Source organism: Lissotriton helveticus, chromosome 12 (assembly GCF_964261635.1).
Source record: "Lissotriton helveticus chromosome 12, aLisHel1.1, whole genome shotgun sequence".
In the NCBI taxonomy this organism is placed as follows: domain Eukaryota; kingdom Metazoa; phylum Chordata; class Amphibia; order Caudata; family Salamandridae; genus Lissotriton; species Lissotriton helveticus.
The window spans coordinates 26,736,662-26,751,342 of record NC_136073.1 but is presented as its reverse complement, the minus strand read 5'-3'; the positions used below and the strand labels follow the sequence as shown (position 1 = coordinate 26,751,342).

The 14,681-nt window shown below is 46.8% G+C and overlaps 1 protein-coding gene across 1 annotated transcript in view; it reads left to right on the top strand.

Moving 5' to 3' along the window:
- LOC144798519 (thialysine N-epsilon-acetyltransferase-like) overlaps window positions 1-14,681 on the top strand; it is a 127,335-nt gene that overhangs the window by 65,480 nt on the left and 47,174 nt on the right. Inside the window, exons 3-4 of the mRNA XM_078669442.1 lie at window positions 8,994-9,077; window positions 9,414-9,515. Of these exons, the coding sequence (XP_078525568.1) occupies window positions 8,994-9,077; window positions 9,414-9,515 (186 nt within the window). The remainder of the gene's footprint in view (window positions 1-8,993; window positions 9,078-9,413; window positions 9,516-14,681) is intronic.

Below are 14,681 nucleotides of genomic sequence, written 5' to 3'. Positions count from 1 at the left end.
GCTGTAGCGGCAGAAAACTGCTGCTAGAGGGCGATAATGGGCTTGATAATAGGCCCTTGAGAATTCCAATAGAAACCCATGTTCTGGTGTTAACATGGGCTTCTATGGGAATTCACAAGGGCCTATTATCAAGCCCATTATCGCCGCTTTAGCAGCAGTTTTCTGCCGCTAAAGCGGCGATAATTTTAACGCAGTGCTTGCTAATATGCCCCAAGGATCTGAGTGTCGACGATGGGTTAGTTGATCGTATTGTCCCACCACCCCCACTGAGACAGGATCTCCCTCTCAAGCCGAAGAACCCCTGCAAGTAGTTAAAGTCAAAGATCCTTTATCTACAGAGGAGAAAGAACAAGGGTCTGTACCTTACTGCGGTCAGTCTGGCCATTCTGTGAGGGAGTTCTCTAAGGAGCCAGGGATTGGAGAAGCTCCCACAAGCTGGCAGACCTAGGATGAGAAAAGAGACCAATTCCCATCTCATTGTTATTCACAAGGAATGCTTCTGGAGTCTTAAGGTCCTGTGACCACACGGATGTACGTTGTTACAACGCATGCTTTTACCACGCATGCTGTTACAACGCAAGTTTTACAACGCAACCCATTACAACGCATTGCTTTGGGGAGTGCTGGATAGTGAATAGTTTAATTTACTATTCCAACTCCAGTCCCCGTGGATAGTAGGGAAGGTGTTGGATAGTAAATTAAAATTATTCCCTATCCTAGAGCGCCCCCCAGTGCAATGCGTTGTAATGGTTTTCGTTGTAAAACCTGCATTGTAAAGGCACTGCGTGGTAAAAGTTGCGTGGTAAAGGATGTTTCCGACCACACTGGCCTGCAGGCTTTGGTGACTGTGGGGTGCATTATGGATCAAAGGAAAATCAATTATCCTTAATTAGCAAGAAGCACCCAGGGAGTATTGAGGGTATTGGTGGTAAACTGATAACTTATAGATAAGTGGAACGTAAACCTGTGCCGCTGGCTGCAGTCGCAGTGACGGGGCTTTTAAACAAAGTTTGGTGTTATTGATGCTCTAGACTTTATCTTAAGAACCTCTTGGTTGAGACTTCACACTCCAGTGAGAGATCTCTGCAGTTCTCTCTCAATGTCCTTCTCTTCTACTTAACGTCAGATGGTGGATTTTGTGATTGCCATTAGTAAACAAGGAACAGCATTTGAAGTGTACAGCTTTTGATGTGTCTAGCACTCCTTCCACATTGGCATGGAGTTTTCCAAGGATAAAACCATCCTTAGTTGCCTAAACCTTCCACTGTCAAAGAAGCACACAGGTGAACTGGTTTTTGGTAACTTTGATTCCCACTTCATTCAGTATTTGTTCGTTCTTGGGTCTCTGATAATTCAGTTAACTGAGAAAAAAATGTCATTTTGATGGGGGGAGGGACAAGACCATGATTTTCAAACTTTGAAAGCAGCATTTCCCCTGCCCCATTTCAGGTACCCTTGTTTATATTTACCATTTACTGTGGAACTGAGAGCTCCTGACAGGACATAGTATGGATGCTGATGGGACCCTGTGTCTCCATGTGAGTCTGATTACAACCTCTCAATGGAACAAGCGCCACGTATGAGATACTGAGGGAAACAGTGAAGGAAGATAAAGGAAGGGAGAAACACGTGTGCATCACCGTGGACTTCTTAGGACTTTTCACATGCTGAGTGAGCTAGCATGGGAGTGAACTTGTATGAGCTCAAGAGAAACCCTATAAAACACACAGTGACCAGGCTGGGTGCTTTTATCTGTTGGGTTTAATGCTGTCTCTAATTCACATGGCCTAGAAGTGGAATCCTCCACCTCTTGGACTGGGAAGTTTTCATACTCAGGAATGGAATCAGGTACCTTGATGGAGTGAAAAGGGCACTAACCATATGCCAGCACATATAGGGGCATATTACCAAGGGTGGCGATAGGCAATTATCGCCGGTTTAGCGGCCACTAAGTGGCGATAATTCTATCGCTCTATTAGCAAGCTGTCGCTAACTGATGTTAGCGACAGCTTTTAGGCAATAGCGAGCGGTTTGGGGCCCGCTTTGCATGTCAGCGATATTTATCGCTAATGACATGCAAAGTGGGCGTACCCAACCTGTTAGCGACTGAAAGCAGTCGCTAACGTCGCTATCGCCTATTAGCAAGGCAGGCGTAGCGATGGAAATATTCCCGCTATTGCCAAAAACCAACGCCTGCTCAGACCAGTTCTTAGCCATGTTATCCAATGGGAGGTGGCTAACATGGCTAAGAGCATTTCGTCGCTAATGCGTGAATATCTCTGTATTCTCAGCGATATTCACGCATTTCGCCGCTATCGCTGGATATTTTAGCACAATAGAGAAAAACGTTGCTAATAGCATGTTTTCTCCTCTAACATATCCAGCGATAGGCAGCGATAAAAAAGTCGTCGCTAAGCATATTTAGCGATAATTATCGCTACTTGTTGGTAATATGCCCCATAGTTTTACCTGTGTCGCGTAATAAGCTTCCAGAGTCTCCATGTGTCTACTGCCCGTTTCTTTTAACAGTGAAAGCTGAAATGCTTCTCACGATGGGACTGTCCAGTAGAACGGTGATATTCCCTTACAACTCTAACACCTCCTCAAATGCCATTTTTTATTTAGAATCAAAATTTCTTGTTGACTAAAATACAAATCATAACTTCAAGTCGATCGCGTTTGAAGAGGAAGATCTCACTCTTTAGGGTTCAACTGTACTCAGTCTTTTTGAAAAAGGGCTGAACAATTCCTGGCACCCGATGAGGAGGAATTGTGAGCTGATGGAATAAAAATGATGCCTCTGGATAGCAACAAGATATGTCATCAGCCTATAGACTGGTTGGGCCTGGAGTGTAGATCACAGTGAAGGCCACCTCCATGTTCAGCTGTCCTCACTTACACATGTAGGAGGCGGGGGGTCAGTGGTCTGGTTCTTTCTGTGAGCTGAGGGTTTAATTCTACTGCCTTGTACCACAGGTCATATCAGAGACCTTGTGCTTGGCTGTGACCTGTGCCTCGTCGTGCAACCTTCCTTTTGTATCTACCCACTCAACACATGGGAACAACTCAGCACACTGAACACAACTACTCTTATAAACTCCATCCACTCAGGAGCACCCTCTCATCTGCTTTGCAGGGTGCGGTGGTAGTGGTAGGGGGAAGCAAGGGTATTGACTCCGCGTCTACCATCTCCTTGCCTCCACTTGGTTCGATCTATCCTCCCTACCATTATCTCTCTTCATGTCATGGTCTTAGGAGTAGTGCCCTGCAGTGTCTGTTTCATGCCTACTTCATTGTCAGGGGTGAGGAGACACAATGCTTAGGGCCACCCTGCACAGACATCAACTACAAGCCTTGCAGCAGGTTCTGTGTTTGGTAGTTCAGCAACACATCCTGATCAAGACATTTGTGCACATCACCCTAAAACAACGGTACACATTGGACACAACTCATATGCACAATACGGTCCCAAGACATACAGTTATCTAATCGTGTGCTCCGCCAACAATAATTCCTTTCAAGATATACTGATAGTATATCCTATCTACTTACCAATCATGAAATAGTTAACTGAAATCTACCACACATGTAAACCCAGAAATGGCATCAAAACCTCATAATAAGCTAACAGACCTTAAAACATAACAACCAGCAGAGCAATGGACACCCTAGTAGAGAGAGAAAAAAGGCATCTTTTTTGTCACTTGATTCCATGCACATAACCTTCGCATTTTTGAATATGCGAGATCCTTACTATTTGTCTATTAAAAGTGAGAAAGAATAGGGGGGGGTCACTATTTCCTTGATCCTTAATGTGTAAATCACCACAATGTAGAAGAGATTTATGAGCCAAGTAGTCTAAAACTTTCCATTTGTGGAGTTGTGTGCCTTACCTTATTACAAGTTGTTAGATATTCTGGTGTTTTTGCTCCTATTTCACATCTTAAACTCAGCCGGCTCTGCCTGATCCCGCGCTCACTACAAGTCCTAATAGCAACAAATTGGGGTCAAAGGGATAACAGGCCCAGGACCTTCCCCTCCAAGACCAGCCCCAAATTTATTTATCTAACTTAAAGTCCAACCTTATGATGGTATGGGATGATCTCGATTCCTTTAAGAGTTATGGTTTCACTGGATATTTGGTGGTTTGAATATAATCCACGTAAGGAGAGAGAGAGGAACCCCTTAAAACAATCAAGGGAAATGAGGTTTATCTAACCTGAAGAAAGGAATTGTTCCCTTGAGGTCGGTATAACAAAAAGCTAAAACATAGCCTCAAAATTCACAAAACAGTCAAGAACTGTTGCAATCACACGGATATATAGATTATAACATATTTATTATACACCCCCAAAAAATTTTAAAAGCAGAAAATTACATGTCTACACATAACATAATCACAACATCAAATGATTAAAAGAGCAAACTGATGATAACATAGTCAATTATGACCTGCACAATTGAAAAGACAGACACAAATAGTAAAACATTAAAATTGTAAAGTACAGTTAGTACATTTGGGGCTCCCAGATATTATCGCCTATGTATTACCACTATTGATCTTGTATATAAACATAGGTGATGGAGACTAAAATTGTACTATGGAAAAAAGCGTCGATGCGTTTCAGTGGTTCAGTACAAATGGAGTCCACCTTTATCAAGACTTGTCTTTGTAGTCTGTCGTACTGGAGGGTCTGTATACTTTCTCCTTAGGGTTGTATCTTGGGGGACTGCGGCTCTCTGCTGTGAATGTGCTCGCGCACTTGTAGTTGTGGTAATCAAGACACTCGGGGAATCCCAGAAAAGATCCTGTTTCTAGTCTACACCATCAAAGGGACGGATTTCTCGATAATCACGTTCTCCAGTTATCTATCTTGTGGACTCATATGTTGGCGCTGGTCTGGATCTTCGCCCGCTCTTGCCGGGGCTCGCCAGGAGTCTCACAGGATTAAATTGAAGCGGAGCGGTGAAGCTACCCTTCCTACTCTTCAAAAATAGAGCCTGCTTTTGCCGGCACTCACGGAAAATCTCACAGGGTTTAAGAGGGAATTAGAGGGCTTCTTCTCCTTCTTGTAGAAATAAACGCCTGAAAATGAAAGGCTTCAAATAGTCCTCTCCTTAAGCACTTTGGCTAGTTTAGCTGTGGCTGTCAATTCGATCAGGACGTGATAGCCTCTGAAAGAAAGCCGCTCCCGCTGCTAGTTGGGATTCCAGATTGCGCCCCACTGTTAGTGCCGGACTCCACTCTGGGGGTAGCCTGGGTACTTGCATCCATCTTCTCCTATATTGTCGGTGGGGGCGGTTTATTCTCGGGCCGGGCTTTTTCTCACATCCTATACTTCCATTTTGGGTTCAGTGAAAGATAAAGTTTTGTTATCTTGTCCCTTAGCCACAATGGCTGATGGATTATTAGCGACAGACTTTGCGGTGAACATTTAGTACAGCTGGACTGGACCATCACGCAAGATTTTAGTGTTTTTAAGAAACTTCTTAAAACCCACCTTTTCAAACAAGTTTTTTCCTAAGTCTCCTTCTCACACGTCCGAGTCCGTATCACGCCAGGATACTCCTGAGTAGTTGTGCGCGTTATAAGTCTCTTATAACATAACATAACATTTGCAGTTTGAAAAGGCTGATTCTGGGCAGGTAACAGGGACATCACTCTTTTAGTAGTTGTAGCCATTTTTTGCATTTTCTTTAGTTTTGCTGTTTGGAGATTAAGCGGGTTCTCCATGGTTTCCTAGGCTGTGGTCTGGATGCTGGTGCTGATGTTTAGCCCGATGGGCAAGTAGAAGAGTTATCGATTGGAGATGTACCTTGATTGCCCAGGTTTTGATTTCAGTTAAATCTATTGTTGGATTGGGAAGGGGACCAGCTATTTTCTCAGCCATTGAACTTGTATTGTGGTTGGTTGTAGAACTACTGTCTGGTTGGGTGCCGGCTTTAGACCTGATTGTGGCTTTCCAAATTGGTAAGGACCTCGGGGAGGGTTGTCCATTTTGGCTGCTCGTGAGGCGGTACACAACCACATTTCTTGACTACTACGGATTTGTTTCTCAATGAGGCCCACCTTGGTGCTAAAGTCCACTACGCACTGTGCAATCGATTGAAGGAGCTCTTTTGTAGCTCAATTTCAGATGATTGCCACAGTAGTGCTCTGGCCATGGAATATTGTTCTCAATTAATTATTGTCAATTGAGTGTCTTCCGGCCTGTTGGTATTTTGGGTGTTTTGGGTGCATGGGTAGAGTTGCCTGAATCCTTCTGGAATTCTGACTAGCTTTGGAGTGAGCTCCAAAGTTCTTTTGATTTTGGACTCCACGTTTGTAGAAAAGATGCTGAAAGATCCAACAATTCAGGTTTTTTTAGGTCAGGTGCTCCCGCCCTAGTCAGACTGGCTGCGAGTAACTTGGGATCTAACCTGAGTGGAGGTCTGGGGAATAAGTTGTTGCTGATGGTGGATTTGAACTGAGACTACATGAGCCTGTATCGGGACCTTCTCAGTGTTCAGGGCGCCTTCTAGGGCAGTTGAGTACTGGGACTGGAACTCCAGAGGCTGAGAGTTAGTGGAGACTTTGATAGAAACGGTGTGAGGCAGCCAAGGGGTTATTGCTTTGTTTCCTCAATAAATCCTGGGTTTATATAGCGCGGCTGCTCACCCGTGAGAGTCTCAAGGCGCTTGGGGGGCTGCTGGACCTTCTGGGTGTGGAGGATAATTCGAAGAGCCAGGTGTTGAGGTCCTTCTTGAATTGGGTCAGCGATCTGGATTGCCTGAGGTGAAGGGGCAGGGTGTTCCAGGTCTTGGCGGCGAGGTAAGAGAAGGAACTTCCTCCAGTTCTGGTCTTGCGGATCCTGAGAACAGAGGCTAGGGATCCAGGGACGGAACAGAGTGGTCTGGTGGGTATGTGGAAAGCAAGCCAGTGGTTCAGGTATGCTGGTCCTATGTTGTGGAGAGCTTTGTAGGCATGTGTGTTGAGCTTGAAGGTTATTCTCTTGTTGACCAAGAGCCAGTGGAGTGGTCAGAGGTGTTGCGTGATTTGGCCACGATGGGGGATGTCGAAGACCAGTCGGGCGGTGCTGTTTTGCACGTTATCTAGTTTCTTGAGCTGTTTCTGTGTGACGCCGGCATAGAGTGCTTTGCCGTAGTTGAGTCTGATAGTGATGAGTGTGTGGGTGATAGTCTTTTTGGATTTTGTGGAGATTCATCTGAATGTCTTTTGAAGCAGGTGGAGTGTGTAGAAGCAGGCTGAGGAAACTGTGTTGATTTGGCAGTTCATTGAAAGCGATGAGTCCAGAACGATGCCAAGGTTGCGTGCATGGTCCGTAGGGGTGGGAGAGGGTCCCAGAGCGGCTGGCCATCATGAGTTGTCCCAGGCTGAAGGGGTGGGACCCAGGATGGGTACTTCGGTCTTGTCCTACTTGAGCTTGAGGAAGCTGCCTTTCATCCAGGTGGCGATGGGCTTCTTTTCGCTGTGCAGGTTGGTTATGCCAGTTGTGGGTTCGTTGGTGAGGGAGAGGATCAGCTAGGTGTCGTCAACGTAGTTGACATGTTGAGTCCAAGGCTTCTGACGATGTCTGCGTGGGGGGCCCTGCCCAAGTTTGGGCAGGAGTGAGACCTGTGTTTCCCAGCTACGCTGGAGGTGTGGGACAGGTGACTTGCTGCCAGTAAAACTGCCAGAAAGGAGGACCCATTCTTTCCCATCGCGGTCTCTTGTGAATAGCAGAGTCGATGCAGGAGGTGAGACGCCGTGAGTAGGTAGTGTCAGTAGAAAGTACCTGTTGCGACCTGCTTTTGGAACCTTTAAGGGAGTCTTCGGGCAGAAGTTGCCTGGGCACTTTTCCAAGTACTTCAAGTATTCTGTGGCGCTGAAGGGTTCAGGGAGTCTTTCCAATTTTTTCCCTTCAAAGTTGATTTTGACCGGATGGTGGTTTTCCTTTCGGTCATGTTGAGACAAGGAGGATCGACCTGACCTCCGTGGTTTGCCTTGTTTAGTTGTTGTAGTTCCCTGGGAGGGTGTTACATACAGCTTGGTATGTGGAAAGGCAAAGGATGACTTAGAGTTTGCGGGAGGGCTTTAGAAATCTTGAGGGCAATGAGGTTAGGGTCCAACAGGCAGAGAGCTGTATTCCACCCAGCAGGTGGGACTAGGCAGGGGATTTTCCCCTTTCTGCAAGCCGCACCTGAGCCTAATTCAGATCTACCTCCGCAGGCTCGGGGCTCAACCAACATGCAGTGGAAACCTGGCCACTGCTGGCCTGTGGCCTTCCCCCCCCATGGCTCTTATCGGGGTTCTGCAGCTCTGCAGGTCGCACTCTGTGCTCCCGTGCTCTCGCTCTCCTTTTGTGCACCCTGCTTGCCGCTTGCTAGGGTTGATTAAATGAAATCCAATATTTTGTAAAGCGCGATGCGTTGGCAGCGGTTCCTTAGGGTGCTCCAGCTGCTCCTTTGCCCCCTCCTTTGGCTTTATGGGGTGGGGTGTCTGCCTTTGCTCCTCCCCTTCACCTCTGCCTTGAGGTGAAATTCCTTGGGCACTGGGAATGGCGGGTGTGGCTCGAGCTGTTGGCGGCTGTTGTTGTTCTATGCCACCTCGGCCCCGTTACATTTGGGCGTTCACTGCGCTCCAGGCAAGGTACTAGCGCTGCACGGCTGCTTAGCACCACACCGCGCTGAGCAACACCGCCTCTTGCTGCTTGCCAATTCTCGTTCACGCTCTGTCGCTGATCCCGGTACACACAGTCGGCCATAGACTCCTCTAATGGTAGAGCCACCTTCCGCCACTAAGAACATCCTCACCCAGTGAGGTCCTCCAGAAGCTCCACTTCTCCACTTCCGGGATGGGAGAGTAAAAGCCTTCAGATTGTATTCCCTGCTTTTTGCCTGTTCCTCAAAGTGCTTTCCATGCAGATGCCTTGCTTCTGTTTTTCCTCTCCTTCAGCCACTCTTTCGTGTTCCTCTTCTCCTCCTAAGTCTCTTCCTTTTTCTCTGACACTTAGTGCTGAAGGAGGATGGCTTCACAGACAACCCTGCCTACAGATGCCTGGTTGCTGAACTCCCCTCAGGACAGACAAGCAAAGAAGGTAATGAACATCATACTTTCCATGGTACCTTGATTTTTGATGGCGAAATAGACCAGGGCAAATCAAAAATGGTCAATGGACTGCCAGCAAGTGAGAAACTGTGGGTGGGGAGAGCAGGGCATGTGAGTATGCTCGAGTTTGTTAGAGGAAACCCACAGCTACATATTGTCACTTCAACATTTACTAAATGTCCCAACTTTCTCCACTTCTAGCTTCAAAGTATGGTTTGTTTGCAACATCATACCAGTGAGTGAACATTGGAAAAGAAAAAAAAGATAAAGTGTGGATGACTTGTTTCAAACCCTTTATTAACTGTTAATTGTTGCTCTTCCTCAGGTTTCAACATTGTTGGCCATGCCATGTTCGTCTTCAGCTACAGTAGCTGGAAGGGTCGCATTGTCTACCTGGAAGACATCTACGTCATGCCAGAATTCAGAGGTAGGACCAGGATGGGGAGCATGTGATATGAAGGGGCAGCGTTATGTTCTCAAATAAGCAAGCTTGCATATAATAGTGAGTTCATGGATACAGTCATTATTGCAAGAAAAAGCAAGGCTATATCCTCTATATGAATGCATGTACACTTCAAACACAGAATTTGAACATTTCAGGGGCCTGTTACATCATATGTTTTCTGTCTTCTATGTGCCTGCTCTTCCTCAAAAATAAAACATTTGACAAATGTATTTTATTGTAATTGCATTTATATAGCGCTAACTACCCTTATGAGGCGTCAAAGAGCTTTTTCGGCGAGTAGCACACTACTCCGGAACCCAAAAAGGATTAGTTTTAAATTAGTATAGTGAAATAGGAAAGTAATTTGAGTGGTGGATAGGTTAGTCAGTTATTTGGATTGAGAAGGATAGCGGCGGGATAGAAGAGAGAAAAAAGGGTTGCATTTATATAGCGCTTGTTACCCCTAATGGGGTGTTGAAGCACTTCCTTGGCGAGTAGCACGCTACTCCGGAACACATAAGGATTAGTGGTGAATTAGTATAGTGAAATCTGAAAGTAATTTGAGTGAGTGTATGATGTAAATACTGTGTGAAGTGTCATGAGCTGAGACGGACGCAGAGCAGTGACGTCTTTGCTCCTGGTATGGTGTCCAGCATGCACCATGATATGGTTCTTTCTTCTAAGAGCATACCTATAACCCAGGCTTCAATAACAAAAAGTAACACACCTGAACCGTACAAGTTGCACCCTCCCTCTCTATAGACTTACAACTTGGTAATTCTACACCCTTGTCCCCTAAACTCCTTGGCACTGGGTTCTATTTCATATGGTGTTCATGTAAAAGTGGACTCTTAGCAAGGTAATCATGTCAGTTTGTAGCATGTGCTACTGTAGGTCACTCCTGCCGGCTAGTATTGGGCTCAGAGTTTGCAAATTGCTTTCCTTCGATGAAGTAATTTCAGTTTTTCAGCTTTGAGGTGACCCATCATATCTTCCCTTAAACCCACAATGCACCAGGATACAGACTCACTAGATTGTTTTTTTCTGTCATTGGGTTTGGACATTTCCACAGCTCACAATCACTGTGCACCAAAAGACATTACGGCGCTGTACAATATGAACACCTTCAACCAAGACACTGAGCATTGCAACAGAAAACATAAAGACAACATCGCTGCAACCACCGTGTCGAAACTGAATTGTTTGACTAGCCTGAGACCAGCTCATATAAAAAGGACAAGTATTGGGGAGGGAATGGAGAACACAGCAGGTTAATTTTTCTCTTGCTATAATAGCAAATTCTTGTGGTCAGACCAGCATCCCATTTAAAATCTAGGTCGTTCACAATAAGGCAATCTGTTTGGCCGCCTTCAGATCAAAACGATCAGTCCATACCAAAGGGAGAGTCGCTGGGCCCATTATATCACGATGCAGCAGCACCATGACTCAGCAGAGTCTACATATGCTGTGGTCGCTGAGGATGACGGTGAACTAAAATCTGACGATGAAAGGGCGGGATCATCTGGTAGCACAGAAGACCCTCAGGACAGAAACTTGGAGCATTATTCCATGATGCAGCACCAGGGCTCTGCTGGTTCTCCATCCGCTGTGGTCTCCTGTGACGTTGATGCAATAAGTTCTGACAACAAAAGGACAGGTTTACCCGGTAGCACAGATGGCAAACAGAGAAGCAATGTATGCCTCTTGCAAGGACTTTGACTCCGACGTTGAGCAATAAGTTTGGGGGCACACACTGTGGACCTCAGTAGGACACTAGTCATGGTCAAGAGGCGTCCTTCCTCTGGAGATTGACCACCAAATAAGCACTGGCTCCAGGGCAAGGATTGGCACTGACAGCTCTATGCCTTTGCTGAAGGAACTACCTATGAAAAAGGATTACCAATTGGAAGTAACCGCAATACTCAAAACAGTCCAGCACCGAAAAGGTCCCTCGATGCTGGATGAAGCTTGACACTGAAAAATCCAGCCTTGAGTCTGAGAGGACACTGAGCCAGGGATGGCATCGAAGTTGATGACAAAACAGACTTCGACCCCCGGATCTGAAGAGGGTGAGCCACCTGAGGTCAGGCTCAAGACCATATATGCTGATCCCCTGACAGGGTATGTAGTCGCACAACCTCCTTCCACTACTAATCCAACACACAAGAAGTGGATGCTAACATTTGCAGAGCAACCTCTTAAGATATTAGGGCATACTCCTTCCCCAAAATGAAGCAGGTAGAAACTGCACCATTTACACCATGAACAGATTAGACCATACCACGCACACCCCTCCTTAAATGTCTCTAACATATCCTTTTGTACAGACTATGACCAGCACATTGTCGCAGAACCACTGACACTTTCTGAGGATACAGACATCACCGACCAGCGAGATGATACTTGTTATGATTATAGAGCAGATCCATAGGATATCCCTTTGTTTAATCTTCAACCAAGTACAACTTCACCTCCAGGTGGAACACCTGCATGTAACACAGCTAATCATATTAAAGAAAGTGTGGAAATACCTGAATAACCCTATATGTATGTTATGTTATTAGCATTTATAACACGCACGGCTACTCAGGAGTGTACCAGCGCAGGAGTCACATGATAACATAAGAGCAAGAGAAGGAGACTGCAGCTTAAATAAACAACAGAGTTTTAAGTCGCTTCCTAAACAGCCTAGGATCTTGAGTGCTGCTTAGGACATATGGCCGAGAGTTCCACGCCTCTGCACCCCTAAAGGAGAAGGAGCTACTCCCCATCCTTGCCAGCCGGAGGCGAGGGATCTCAGCCAAGCACTGTGAGGCTGAGCGTAGTTGTCTCCGTGGCGCATAAAAGCTGAAGCGCTTCCTAAGGTAAAGCAGACCAGATCCATGAAGGGCTGCATAGGCGAGGGTCAGAGTCTTAAATTTGACTCTTTGGACCACCGGGAGCCAATGCAAGTCACGTAGATGTTGTTTTATGCCTGCGCTCCTGCTACATTAAGCAAGACTCTGGCCACCGTATTTTGTATTGTTTGCAGCTTCTTCAATAGGTAGCCTGGCAAACCGATGTACAGAGCATTGGCGTAGTCAATGCGTGTAAGGATCAGGGCGCGGGTAACCATTACCTTCGCTGCTCTGGGTAACAGAGGGAAGAACCTCTTAAGTGATTTCAAAGTTCCAAAACATTGACCTGCTAATTTCTTTGTGTGTGTGGTAAACCGCAGATCTTCGCTTAACCAGACCCCCAGATTTTTAACAGGTGAACCCCCTGATTTAGGTAGAGGATAGTCTGTCGGCCACAGTGTTTCCCTAAACTGGGGCGGGAAAGACCCATACAAGAGAATCTCCGACTTATCCTCATTGCACTTGAGCTGGACAGCTGCAAGCCATTTGAAGACGGCTGTGAGACATTATTTAGCCTGCTCTGGGTCAGAATCTTTATCCTTCCAAGTGAAGAGGAGCTGGGTATCGTCCGCATCGGCAATGATTTTAGCTCCCAGCTCCCCAGCAAGATTGACCAAGGGGGGTGATTTATATATTGAAAAGCAGTGGGCTCAGGGTAGAGCCCTGCGGCACCTCAGTCGTGACCTTTTTAGGTACCGAAGAGGCCGGAGAGAGCCACACTTGCTGCGATCTATCTTCCAGGAAAGATTTAAGTCAGTTCCACGCCAGACCAGAGACGCAGATGTTCGAAAGACGGGCTAAAAGATGGAGATGGGGCACCGTGTCGAAGGCGGCAGAGAGGTCCAAAAAAATCAGCGCTGTTACACCACCTGCCTCTGTCATTTCAACCAAGGCCGTCTCTGTATTGTATGTGGCTTTGAATCCTGATTGGGCTGGATGAAGCAGACCAGATCGTTCAACAAAGTTAGCGAGCTGTTTGTAAACTGCTTTCTCACATACCTTAGAAAAACCAAAGGTGATGATGGACGGAGCGTTGACAATACAAACACTCACCCCCAGTCAACTGATCTGGGTTTAATCCATCACCGTTCTTTAGCTCACTCCGCCACCCCAGTTCAGACATGGCCATATGCAAATCAGTCTGACCCTGTGCCTTCTGGGAACAGTCCAGCCCGAACTGCCAAGCCATGTCTTCCCTGGACCGGAATCAAGCTTCCCAGGACCGGTTTCTGGCATTACAGCCGTCTTCAGCCGGGCTTGCTTGACTCCAGTGGCAAAGTGAGCAAGGGACTCACGTCTGAGCATACCCTGCCAACTTAGGGCGAACAAAGAAAAACCAAAGGTGATGATGGACGGAGCGTTGACAATACAAACACTCACCCCCAGTCAACTGATCTGGGTTTAATCCATCACCGTTCTTTAGCTCACTCCGCCACCCCAGTTCAGACATGGCCATATGCAAATCAGTCTGACCCTGTGCCTTCTGGGAACAGTCCAGCCCGAACTGCCAAGCCATGTCTTCCCTGGACCGGAATCAAGCTTCCCAGGACCGGTTTCTGGCATTACAGCCGTCTTCATCCGGGCTTGCTTGACTCCAGTGGCAAAGTGAGCAAGGGACTCACGTCTGAGCATACCCTGCCAACTTAGGGCGAACAAAGAAAAACCAAAGGTGATGATGGACGGAGCGTTGACAATACAAACACTCACCCCCAGTCAACTGATCTGGGTTTAATCCATCACCGTTCTTTAGCTCACTCCGCCACCCCAGTTCAGACATGGCCATATGCAAATCAGTCTGACCCTGTGCCTTCTGGGAACAGTCCAGCCCGAACTGCCAAGCCATGTCTTCCCTGGACCGGAATCAAGCTTCCCAGGACCGGTTTCTGGCATTACAGCCGTCTTCATCCGGGCTTGCTTGACTCCAGTGGCAAAGTGAGCAAGGGACTCACGTCTGAGCATACCCTGCCAACTTAGGGCGAACAAAGAAAAACCAAAGGTGATGATGGACGGAGCGTTGACAATACAAACACTCACCCCCAGTCAACTGATCTGGGTTTAATCCATCACCGTTCTTTAGCTCACTCCGCCACCCCAGTTCAGACATGGCCATATGCAAATCAGTCTGACCCTGTGCCTTCTGGGAACAGTCCAGCCCGAACTGCCAAGCCATGTCTTCCCTGGACCGGAATCAAGCTTCCCAGGACCGGTTTCTGGCATTACAGCCGTCTTCAGCCGGGCTTGCTTGACTCCA